Source organism: Xiphophorus hellerii, chromosome 7, assembly GCF_003331165.1.
Source record: "Xiphophorus hellerii strain 12219 chromosome 7, Xiphophorus_hellerii-4.1, whole genome shotgun sequence".
NCBI classification, from domain to species: domain Eukaryota; kingdom Metazoa; phylum Chordata; class Actinopteri; order Cyprinodontiformes; family Poeciliidae; genus Xiphophorus; species Xiphophorus hellerii.
The window spans coordinates 24,594,353-24,607,587 of NC_045678.1; the positions used below are offsets into that span (position 1 = coordinate 24,594,353).

At 35.0% G+C, this 13,235-nt stretch overlaps 1 protein-coding gene across 4 annotated transcripts in view; it reads right to left on the bottom strand.

Annotated features, from left to right (window-relative positions):
- The window catches only part of lrp1bb (low density lipoprotein receptor-related protein 1Bb), a 338,038-nt gene that overhangs the window by 210,287 nt on the left and 114,516 nt on the right, over window positions 1-13,235 (bottom strand). For all 4 annotated transcript variants that reach the window (XM_032567549.1, XM_032567548.1, XM_032567546.1 and 1 more), the window contains exon 3: window positions 10,555-10,692. In XM_032567549.1, coding sequence (XP_032423440.1) covers window positions 10,555-10,692 — 138 coding nt within the window. The remainder of the gene's footprint in view (window positions 1-10,554; window positions 10,693-13,235) is intronic.

Below are 13,235 nucleotides of genomic sequence, written 5' to 3' on the forward strand. Positions count from 1 at the left end.
AACAGGAGGGATGATGGATAGTTGACCTTATTTATTTGAATATTTATGAATTACTTTGTAAATAGAATGTCAACTAAGATAACTTATGGTAAATATTGATAAAAAGAAATAAAGTATGGGTCTATGATAATTAACAAGTAGCAAGTAATATTGATGTCAAATTTATTTGTATAGCACATTTAAAAACAGTTGACCAAAGTGCTTCACATTTTATTCCAGCCATCATAACATAGCAAACAGAATAAAAAGAAAAAGCAAAAACACAAGTTAATTAAAAGTATCAAAAGAACATACAACAAAGATTGTGCCACACTTTAGGAGCCACAGATAATAAATAGATAAATCTTGCAATCACCAGCATAACAATGAAAATAAAGACCAGGCTTTCTTTTAATAGACCCCAGCTGAGGCGGGAATGATAAGAACAAAAGTGGACACCACATGAATAAAAACTATTTTCTCTAAGTCTTTAGAAAGTAATGACAATTTTGGAAATGTGTTTCAAATTCAAACAAACTGAGAGGTCAAGTCCAAGTTATCTCAAATAATATTACTTAATGATTACCTAACAAAAGGTTGTTTAAAATTTTAATTTCATTTACAGTATTTAGGTAAATTCTCTATCTCAGTCAATCTAGCCCTATGTTAAATTATAACTTACTCCTATTTACTATAATGTTTAAATTTCACTTTTCACACCCAGGCTCAAAAAAGTAGAATCAAGAAAACACTTGAGAAAAAAAACTGTCTGAAACGTTTAAGTTGCTGAAATATCTTTAAAAAGAAGCATGATCCCACAACCTAAAGAAATTCAAAAGCTGAAGTGAAATAAAGTCATTGGTATCTATCAGTCTTTGGAATTCCAGCAAGCCACACAGAGAGCCATTATCCACAATCAGTTAAAAAGCAAAGCCATGGTGAATCATCACAGATGGGGCCAGCCTATCAAAATTACTCAGAGCGCATCCACAAATTCTCCAGGACATTACAAAAGAACCAAGGCCAACATCTAAAGCTTGACAGACATCACTTTCCTCAGATAAGGTCAGAGTGCATCATTCAACAATTAGAAAGAGAATGGATGAAAATGGTAACCACAGGAAATTTCTGAGGCAAAAACCAAAAATAGAATGCAAGAATCCAAAGCAAACCAGTAAATCCTCCTGACACAATGAAGGTTTTATAGAGACATAGCCAAAGTCAGATCTTAAATCAAAATTTAGACGCTTGTGTTCAGACTTGAAAAAGCTCCCAATGTGGCTTAATTAAACCAAGTCCATTAGAAGGAGACGGAAAAAATTTCTCCACAGCAATGTAAAAGACTCTTTGCAAGTAACTGCAAATATTTGTGTTATAAACACAAAGGCTAGCATGAGTTACTAGGTTTAGGAGGCATTTACTTTTTTCACTTATCCAAATCTTAAATTTATTTACCAGAATCAAGGCTTGATAAAGAGAAAACTTATAAGTTTTTAACTTTTGTTATTCAGTTTTCATATTTGAAACATTGCAACACATTTCTCCACCTGGGTGAAAACCTCAAAATCAGAGCCCATAGAGCTCTGAGAGGTGTAATGGAATCATACTCTGCAGCAATAACTGTGGCAACTGTAGCTCTACTGTGAGCAGTGAAGTAGGTCCTTCACTGCTCACTTACACGGAATGTAAAATCCAGCACATACATGATCAGTTTCACAGAACAATGTATTAGAATAGGAATCTATGTCTGTCAACAGTGGTGGAATGAAGAGTTTACTGTGAAAGAAACCTTTTTTGTCTGAAGGGGTTTCAAAGGCCTTACTCCTCTTAGACTGCAATCTAAAGAGAGCATGAAACTACTTTTTATATTCTCATTGACCTGCTCTCTAACTGTACTTTGTCTCCACACTTCACAATCAAGGAATGGGCTAATTTTGCGGCATAAATGTCAAGTACTCATGAGCTATTACCATATCAGCTTGTTAATGATCAATGAGATTTGGGGGTCGTGCTTAGTTTGTTAATGTGTTGTTTAAATGTCAGTTGAAATGAAACATGTTCTGAACTACATCATGTTCTTGATACTGTTTTCATGTGCATTGCACTCTTATTCGGAGGTTATGCATTCCCCACATGCTTGGTTGATCCAAAAAGCTTAAAGGTCTTCAGAAATTTCTTTCAGTTCAGAAACAAAGAACTGAAACATGCATGTTTGAAAATGTTTATTATTTGTCACTCAATTGTCCTACCGGTGAAAATTATGCATTTTTATGACTATATGCTCAGACGTGAAGCTAAGAGCTGAAAATAAAGTATAAGGTTATTTCTTACCTGAAAATATTTTAGAAAAATCTCTGTGAAATTGGATTTGGCTGTTCTTTTATAACAAAAATACACTGATAAAAAACTCATTTTAAACAGACTTTAGCATTAGCAATTAGCATTTTGTGGTTTCCTTAGAAAAAGGCAGTCTTCACCTTAACTCAGATTTTAAAAATCCTGCAATCCAACAATCCCATTTTCAATTTTTTTACATGGCAGTTGAAGGATTTTTCCTTTGTATTTGGTAAAAGACCAAGGGCCATTTCTCCTTCCAGGACTAGACTCACATTATTGTATTGGTCGTATTTACCTAGAATACCCTGTGTTATAGTTTGCTTCCTGCTTTTGAAGTGGTCTCTGGTCCACTTGAATCCACATATGCATTCAAACCGAGTCGGCGTTCACTTCAACTGAACCAAGACCTAGGTTTTTTCAGACCAGAGTTTGCTGTTTTGGTTAGCATCAGCATTTGATTGACCATTTACACCTCCCTAAGCAAATCAGACTTAGACAAATGCACTATAGTTCAATTAAGGTGCATCCACCTGTTTGGTGCACCCTAAATTTAGGGTGTGAATGCACTCTAAATTTACTAAGGTTTGAAAATTTGATAAAGTTTTGTTATTTAAAATGGATGTATAAATGTCTGTACAATCCACCCCTTTCTGTTCTCAGTGAACTTGTAGTTCCACTCAGAGCGGTGGGCTCTCCCACACGAGAAGTCTCCAGTGGAAACATCAAAGTACCTCTGAGAAAGACATCATCCGGACAGTCTGCTTTTTCAGTTCTTTGCTCTTAGCTGTAGAATTCCTTGTTCCACAGCAACTGGATTCAGAGTGGGGACATTTATATGAACTTGAAAGTTCATATAAATGAACCTAAAAAGAGTCAGGTATGTGATCACAACTAATCTGCTGCTTTATGTTGCCTTTTGTTAGGCGTGTTTAACTGTGTATTTTAACAATTGTTTATTTAAAGACCCTTCTAGGGATGAGCATTGCAAGTTAACCATAACTATAAATGCTAATGTGTGTGGCATGTTAACTGTGTGTCCTTGTGAATATCAAATAAATTAATAATAAAAACATAATAACATGAGGAGAACATTCTGACTCCCTGATCCTTTCGACTCTTTCATAAATTTATGTCACCACACTTGATAATTTATAACATTCCTGACAATAGCCCTCCTAAACATTTCTTTTGTTACTAAATTCTTGCAACCTAAAATATCAGAGGTGGACCATGAGGGGAATCATTTAGATTCCAGAGAAACAATAGAAATAAAATATTGCATAAAGCAATTGGCATGGCAACCATGGTGCAGGACAAACAATTGGGATGAATTGTGAGTGACGAAATGAACACAACATTTTTGGTGTATTGTTTTATGTTAGGTGTTTTCTCAACCTATAGAAAAGAACCACAGACAATGTTACTGAGTTTTCAACCAAATTCTTGCAAGAATTGAGAAGGCACAGAGGATCAGCTCCTTCAAGCCGATCTCCTTGCGTTCTGCCATTCTGCTTCAGAACTTGTCTTTTTATTAGCAGAGAAGGGGAGTGAATGGAATGTGATCTTAACAAAATGGGAGGGGGGGGTTATCCTGACAACAAGTAAAGATAAACAGAACTAAATTCTACAAACAGACAGTTTTCCAACTAAGGATTATCTCAGGACGGCCCCCTAAAGAACACTTGTGAAAACACGCTTGAGTTTAAGGAAACGTCTTACACACAGTTGATCAAGTTCCTCCTCTCTGCTGTGAGAACACTAAACCTTAAAACTAAAAAATAACTAGTAATATAAAACTACTAATGTATAAGATAACAAAACATAAAAATTCTAACAGTTTATTTAGTGAATAACGGATAATTATAATAAGTGAAAATATAACAGATTTTAGTGAAATAACTGGACTACTTCCAGATAAACACAAGAAGTTATAATATAACTATTAGGTTGTGGACAAATCACAGTGGGCTGTAAGCAGCACATGATTTAGATTCGGGAGATTATGGATGTTTTTACTGGAAGACTCCAAAGCATATTATGTAAAGAAATGAAACCAAGATAGCCTTAAAGACATAATTCAGAAATATTCCAGCTGAGCTGTGACAAGATCAGTGTAACATTACATACTGTTGCAGCAAATACAGGCATCACAGACTGCAGCAGGCTTCTTGACATTTGTGACAGACATGATTTCATCTATAACCTCCACCAATAATTGCACAATAAATATGTTCTTAGCACAACACAAAACAGTACTAAAATGCAACAAGCACAATAAAAAAGTCAAGACTATGGGAAAAAATGGTGAAGGCAAAGAAATTAAAACCATAAATCCAGCAATTGGACAGCTATTGTCTGTTGTGTGTGGTATCGGAGATGCCCTATTGGATGCATTCTGAGATTGTTTTTTCTTCATTTATTCAAATGTTTTGCCAAAAAACTGTAACATGTATTTTACTTATATCTTGTGCCCTATTTTATTGATTTCATATTGAGTTTTAATGCACTTTGCTCAATGGTTTTATTTTTCAAGGTGCAATACAATTCAATGAAACATTGTCAACATTGGGACTGGTGTATATTTACAGTCTAATTAGGAAAAACAAACATTTCAGTAAATAATTTTTAATGAAAGTATAAAAGAATAGTATGATATGCATCGTACTATGCTGCATATTTGTCTGTAATTTATTGAAATGTCCATGACAGTTCATAGAATAAAAAGAAATAATAATCTAAGCTTACAAAAGATACATTGCAATGAATGGAAATGCATTGCAATGTTTCCTTGCCAGAATGTCTTTGTATTCTGGAATGTTATGTTCTGTTGGGCACATGGAGAAAAATAAATTGGATATAAGAAAAATCTGACCTAGCTGTAAAAAACCCCAGGTTGTAATTATTTGAAATGTCCTTTATTTGAGTCATAAAACCTAATGAAGGACATTATGGGGAAGGAGATTACTGGGATAAAAATGTTAAATAGATTACATTTCAGTCAGTAATTGGCACTGCTCTAACTACTGTGATTTAAAAAAAACTTGTAAATGCAAACTTGAATAACCTTCACTATTTCACTGAATTATTTTAAAATTCAAGACGAAAGATTGAAGAACTATGTGACATCACAGATCTTTTCATTCAAACCTCAAATGCATTTAGTGGCACTAGTGTGAAAGTGAATTAGTTGTATGCAGGATTTGGAATTATCCATCATTTGCATTTGATTACTTAATTAGTGTGGTTTGTTTTGTCAACTATTCTCGAAACTTTAAAATAAGAGAAGTAGTATTTCCTTGTATTGTGTAAGAAGATAGTATAAGTTTTGAATCCAAATAAATTGGGCTCGTTTTATTAAAGCATTTTTCTTTCTCATGTCATCAAATGTTACTGGAAAACCTTGGAATCAGTTTTCAAAGTTCAGATGTAGGTCAGTTCTCGCCCAGAGCTCAGTTGAGCAAGTGCACTGCATGTGACAGCATTGGAATAACACTGTCATTCTAACCAACGAGTAATCTGTTTTAATAACATTGTTTTTATTATAAAAATGTGAAATAAATTTGTTTGTTTTCACCTTTAGGGACAGTTCTCGTGATATAACAAGAAGCTTGCTAACTGACTAACTTCTATTTATTTAGGACTGACATTTGTCTTCTTCAATGCAAGAAGCAGAGACTTCAGAGCTCCCACAGCGCAGCCAGTAGCATATGATTAAAAATGAGTCTCCTGAAGGTGAGCAAAAAGAGTTTGATGGTTTTCCATATGGGTACCTTCATTTCAAGGCCTCGTGGGATGCTCAGCATGTATATTCATAAGAGGTGGGCAAAAAAGGGAGGGAAAGTTTTTAAGAGAACCAGCTGGTTGCCTTCGACTTCTCTCTGGTGACCTCAATTTCTCCTGCTTCATTGAGTTTGATGTGCCAACGTCCTAAACTGTAGTTCTTGCTTAGGGAACTTATGAAGAATCTTAGATTATTACAACGTTAAATCATAACGAAGAACATGGAATAAAACATGAAAACTAAACAAAAGGGGTAATAAAATTCTACTATACAAGACTAATGCCGTAAGTATTGACATGAACTGAGAAGGGTAAATTTTGCAGCTTCCAAACTTTTCAAAGCTGATGACGCATGTCTGCACTGAGGAAGAAGTGAAAATATTTCCAAATTAATAAAAAAAATATTTTCATTACAACTATAAATCACATTTACTATTCCAATGAAAATAAAATCTTCAGCTGTATGTGTAATGTAGCTTAAGACTGTGAGTTTTACAATATAATACAGTAATATTATTGTGGGCGTATACCCAAATCGTTTAAACTAGAGTGATAATGTTTCAAGACAGTTTCGACTTGGAAATAAGTGAAACTATTGCAAGAAACATGTCCACTTAAAATAAATTTATGTAAAATGTATTATATTCATCCATGATTTGATTCTGACAAAAAAATATATCCTTTATGTATTCCCATTTCCGGATTACATAAGAAATTATGAATTGTGCAAAATAACAGGATTGGAAATGCTGTGTTACTTATTTGTCTTTTTTGTTTTTGTAAGAAATACCTAAAATCAACTCTCCACTCAATAATAGACAAATATTAAATTTATTTTCTTTATACATGCATCTTTGTCTCATTACCTCTATCAGAAGACCATACCATAGTTTCATCAGATATATTTCACAGAGCTCTATAGGTTACCTTATGAACTAGAAGCTGTATGTTTTCATGGTATGGTCTAAAAATTGCAAAGAATTTTACCCCTATTATTTTTACAATTAAACCTCATTTTAGTAAGATGCCAAGATACATTTTCTGTATGGGACCCACAGCTACACTCCACCACTCACCCCCCACATGTTTCTGCATACTGCTGGTTAGCTGACCAAAAAGTGTACAAAAAAAAGTTTACCTCCTTTGAAGATATTTACAGTGATGGTGTGGAAACTAAATATGCAGCATCCGTCTCTTTCATTAAGGTAACACTAACACTTTGAGTGGCATGGCTGTTGAGAAGTGGACTGCAGGCTGGCTATCTCAGCTATTAGATATACAACACTACATAGCGTGAAAATACATTCTCTGCAAGATACACCAGTGATCAACTTAAATACATAATGAAGTACAGAAATATATAATATGGCATATTTATAACAGTGGAAATCAATACAGTATCTCTTATTTTTAACAGCAAAAATTATGATTGCTTTCTGTTTTAAATAAAATCCTCAGAACAAGTTATGACATATTAAAAAACTGAACATATCTTTAAAAAGTATCATTCTGCAATAGTTTACAGATAAAACTTAATATTTTATGTGTTGACTTCTAAAAAAATATTTATGTTTTGGTATTATATCTACATTAATTCATATCCAATAAAACTCGGACAAAGACTTTAAAAATGCAGTTTTTGTTCTCTTGTTCTCTGTGCTTTTAGTGGAAAATGATTGTGAGAGGAATGAATTATACAGCTAGGTCAGTTTCTGTGCTATTGTGTTCTCACTGCATTTCAGAAGAATAACAGAATAAGAGGTGTTCTAATAGGCATCCATTATGGCAAAGGTAATTCATAAGTGGCAAGCAAGCAGCATCAATATGTACTTATGACTATTAAGAATGCTATAAACTGGGTGGATTCCACTGTACTTCTTTTTTTTTTTACTGTACTTGACACAGTATCTCATTTTATGTTTCTAGAATAAATTCTCAATTTAATGCCTGTGTTTTGCTCTTCCAGGATAAAGGCTAATATGCACACACACAAAAAGTTTGGAAATCACTGTGGGTTCCTCCAGGTTTGACTCAAGTGTGTTAGAAAAACAACTACTGTTTAAAATAAAAATGTACTTTAAAAAATGGTTGACGTGCAATATCATATGGTTCTTGGCTTGACTGTTCCAAAATCCAATCATATTCTGATCAGTGTTTTTCACTGACCAGAAATAAGTGCTGCCCCCTTTCAGATCATCCTGAAAGGGTGCTATTACTGAATGAAGTGGAATCAAAGTCTTCAATATCAGTAAAGTGAATTCAGAGTAACCACCAAAATGCAGCAAACTAATTGCATTCAATATGCACAAAGACAGAGACTTATTATGTTGGTCAATAATCAATATAACTATTGCACTAATTACTAAAACTGCACTAATCACATAAATCCCAAACATAAGATTTGAAAGACAGTTAACACATTGTCTTGGTATTTTTGTCTTGGTTTAAAATAAGTTATAAATCCTGTATTACTGCAACTCCTTTTTTACACATGCAGCAAGACGTTGGCTACAAACACTCATTGGTTAATTTATTATGCAAGTGTATAACCTTCTTACTGATTTAGAGAGAATGTTTTGTAAAAGAAAAAAAGATGCCTTAATCAATTTACTGACTAGTTTAGATCACTGAAAGGTATCAGCCAAGGTATGCATTCTACCGTGTCTAAATGCACAACATGTTGTACCTTGAATCAGATGGGCTGCAAAAACATAAAACCACACAGGGTGCCTCTCATGTAAGTTGAAAACATAAAACTATGGCTACAATTCAAACAAGCTCACCAAATTTTAACAGATTGGTAAAACATTCCGTGGTCCAATAATTCTCTTTTTTGGATGTGTGATTTAGAGTGTAGGGTTCAGATTTTGAGGTCAACAGTACTATCTCACTTTATATAAATTAAAGTTGCTGATGGTGATATAATGGTGTGGGAGATATTTTCTTGGCTCACTTTTGGCTCTTTATTACATTAGGTATTATTTGGAGGTCATGGCTTATTTAAGTATTGTTAGTGAAGACTTTCCTTTAAGATCACAGTGAACCCATCTTCTGATGATTATATTTGGCAGGATAATGCATCGAATGAAAAATCTCAAAATGGTTTTTTGAACATGATAATGTGTTTGATTGGCTCTAATGGCCTCCATAATAATCAGATGTATCTTATAGAAAGCATCATGGAAGTGCAGTTTCCAAACTTGCAGGAACTACATGATACTATCACGTCAATATGGCTCAAATCTTTTAAGTAATGTTTCAAGCACTTCATTGAATCTGTGCTATAAAGAATTATGGTATGTCTTAAGGCAAAAAGGGTCAAACCACCATCAGCAAGGTACTCCAAATAAAATGGCCAATTATTGTAAATAAATGACATTTGGTCATGACAGAAAGAAAGAAAAAATGAACATGTTGAGTGTGATATGCATATTGTCTCAAATTGCATTATTTTAAGAAGTAGAATAAATACAGACTGTTAGTGGCAAATCAACATTATAAAAGAACTGGAAATCAGAAATCAGCTTCTTGCTCAATGCAACTCTTATTGCTACAACATTGCATATCTCTGAAGTGATACTGAGAAACAAACAAAAGATATGCATCTTCAGTACCAAATACCTTCCATTATCCCAAAATCTGCAGACTTTAGCAAGATTACGTTAATGACAATGTCAAAAATGAGAGGCAAATACTTAAATAGTTTTTCTTCCTTCAGGACAGTGAATCAGACACTGACACCTCTTAGCACCTCTGAATCATACATGGACTCATTCCAGCTCGACTTTAACTGTCTTACGGGGTCAGGACAGGTTGCAGTTTATGTCTGACGGGTGCTATTGTTGTGAAGGGACCTCAGCGATTGCAGGGCAAATATTGCCTCCTCATAGAAACCAGGTGTCCGTAACAGCTTGGTGTATTTGCACAAAAACTAAGCAACAACAAAAACTTGTGTACAGCACAACACCTGGCGCTGCCATCCCGCTGCTTCTCTCGCCTGCTCTGACAGTAGGGAAGACGAGAAATCACCCTGGCAACCAGTTCAACAGCAAAAAGGGAAAAATGCCAACTCAAAACATTGTAGCATGAAATAAGCTGTTCTCTGTCATCTACTAAGTAGCTGATGAAAGTGTATTAAACAACAAAACAAACAGCTTCTAACTGTGGGTAAAAATTAACTATTAATTTATACAAAGAAAAGCACATATCTGGAATATGCCATGATAAAATATGCAATAGTATTTTAGGGAACATTAACTAGATATGAAAGTTAAACACTTTCCACAAATACATGTTTTAAAAATTTATTCTAATTTAATGGGTGAAATAAATTATACAACGTTAATAATCCAAATAAGATGAGCACAATCTGATTAATTGCTGTGATAATGAAAAGTCTTATCATTTTATGCATTCTAAACCCAAGGCAAGAAGAATGAACATAAAAGCTTCTCTTACCTCGACAGTGAACTCCTTCATCGTACCCATCCTCACAGTCTCTGGCCCCATTGCAGAGCTTGTTGAAATGAATACACTTTCTTGTCCCAATACACTGTATGTGATTGAGGGGACATCTGATCACCACCTCCTGTGCACCTGAAGCAGAAAAAAGAGAAACCAGAACAATAATTAATCATGTTTACATCCAGAGGAAAATTCCGGTTTTAGGCAAAATTAGGAGTGCACACCAGTCGACAGAAAAGGATTCACCATCATTTGTTTTATTTGCAAGTACACATTTTTTTTTGTCAACCTGCTTATACCTCAAGACCTCTTTTGCATGAGGAAGAACCTGCGCATATGCAAATATATTTATACTTCACAGCATTGTTCTCCACACACAACAGATGTTTCCCCACGTTGCTCTGCAGCCGCATTTGGTTAAAATCCTATAACAAACTACCTGACTGCCACTGCCAGCCAGGCAAACAGCGGAGAGCAGCTGTTTAGGGATTCATGAGGCACATAGATAAGTGACCCTCATTCATGTGTAAGCCCCAGGAGCACATAAAACACAGCTGACCAGCACACTCACACTGTAAAAAGCCATATTTCCACCTTAACTACACTGACATCAATTACGGATTAGCTATTGTGGGCAGCTAATGGGAAGATTTATTACCCATCAGGTGAGAGATAAAACTATTCCTAAAAGTTCTTACACCCATACTACACCAATTTAGAATTCCGTGTACATTATCTATTAGTGGAACCCACTTCTATCTAAAAAGGTAAGACTACCCAATTAATGTGGCTAACAAAAAGAAGGGTGACAGCCTGTTGAGAGTTTTACAGAAGAGAGATGTGGACATGGAAGTGTATCTCTGGACTGATGCAATAATGACTTATATCATTATCTCCTTCCAACCGTTCAATTGCCAAGAAATGGTGACTGACTAATGAAGGTACCTTGGCTACAGCAAGGGAAGCACAAAAGACTTGCACTGCTTTTATGCCCCATTTAGTTATTTCAGCTGTAGGTAGCCTTGTCCATTAGGTTTTTATGTTTCTTGAATGAAGGGAACTGGTAATTTCCAAAAATAGTTTAAAACATCCCTTTATGACTTTGTTGTGAACATTTAGGCTTTACTAACAACTGCACATCTTGAAACTTGTATACTTTCTCTATCAGTATAAGGGATATATATATTGCAAAAGTATTCACAACAGTTGTCCTTTTACAATCTCACAGTTCAACATATTCTGTTGGGGTATGTAATAAACCAAATGGAAGGAAAATAAAATATTTTTAAAAATCTGAAAAATGCATGCATTTGTTTCCAGCCCCTTTACTCTTATGCCCCCAAAAATCAGTCCAGTGTATCCATTTGCTTTGAAAAGGCATCTAATGAGTAAATAGAAGCCAATCCACAGCTCAGGTGGGAGAATGTGTTGACAGGGCAATCATTAACTGTGCGCTCCACAAATCTGGCCTTAATTGCCAAGTGACAAAAAGAAATTCGTTTGCAGTTTGCCACAAGCCATGTGGAGGACACAGCGGCAGCATGTGAAAGACTCTGGTCAGATGAGATGGAAATTAAATGTGTCAGGCTACATGTAAACAGTATAAGTAGAGGGGAAAAAAACACTACATCTATTCAAAGACATCATCTCCATGGTAAAACAGGTTCGTGGCAGAAACAGGAAATGTCGATTTTTATTCATGTCAATAAAAAATGGATGGGGAAAAAGCAGCAGAAAGTGTATTAGATGACATCAAAACTTGGAACCAGAGCAGAGGTTCAACTTCTTGCAGGACAATGACCCTAAGCTTGCAGCCAAAACTGCAATCAAATGTTTTAGATGAAAACATAATTTTATTTTAGGATGTCCAGATTTGAATTCATTTCGAAAATAATGACAAGACCTTCAAGCTAGTAGGGAGATACCCTACAATTCTTCAACTGCAAATGGATGAAAATGGTAGTGCTACAAAGATTTGACTCTTTAAGGCTGAGAACAAACAAACTGTCAGATTGTGTAAAATTCCTCCTCTACTTTATAATTAAGGTCTTACATGTGTTGGTCTGTCCACAGTAAACGCCCCAGTAAAAACACTGCTGTTGTTATGTGTTGTTATGTGTTATGTGTCGGGGCATAAACAGTTTTGCAAGAGATTATATATAAAATGTTAAATTAAAATTTAATACAGAGTTCTAAAGTTTATGGAAAAGTATAAAGAAGAGAAAAAGAAGAAGGAAAAAGGCTGGTCTTCACAGAACAACCCATCCTTCACCTAAGTGTCCATTTGGCAAATGTGCTATTTAACACGCAGCTCTAAGGGTCTGTGACGGCAAAACAGTCCTGTCAGCCTCTTTTTTCTGGTTTCTCGCCACATGGGTTCTAATCTAATGTGATAAGGGGAGGGATGATGCATGAATATTCAGTGGCGCTGATCTGTTATGCAGGGGTATACAGATGGTCTCCTAACAGCTGAGGTGGACAGAATCCCTGTATTATGTTCCAAACTACTATGCTATACTTCAGTTACTCAAAGTCAAAGAGATACAATAGTTTGTTTGTCCTTTGTCTGACTGCAAGGTGCTAAAGTCATTTAAATCCCAGACTTTGCTTCATGTATACATGCAGAGACTTCAGCAGCACTTTATCTTTATAAAAATAAGGTTTCTTTTGAAGCA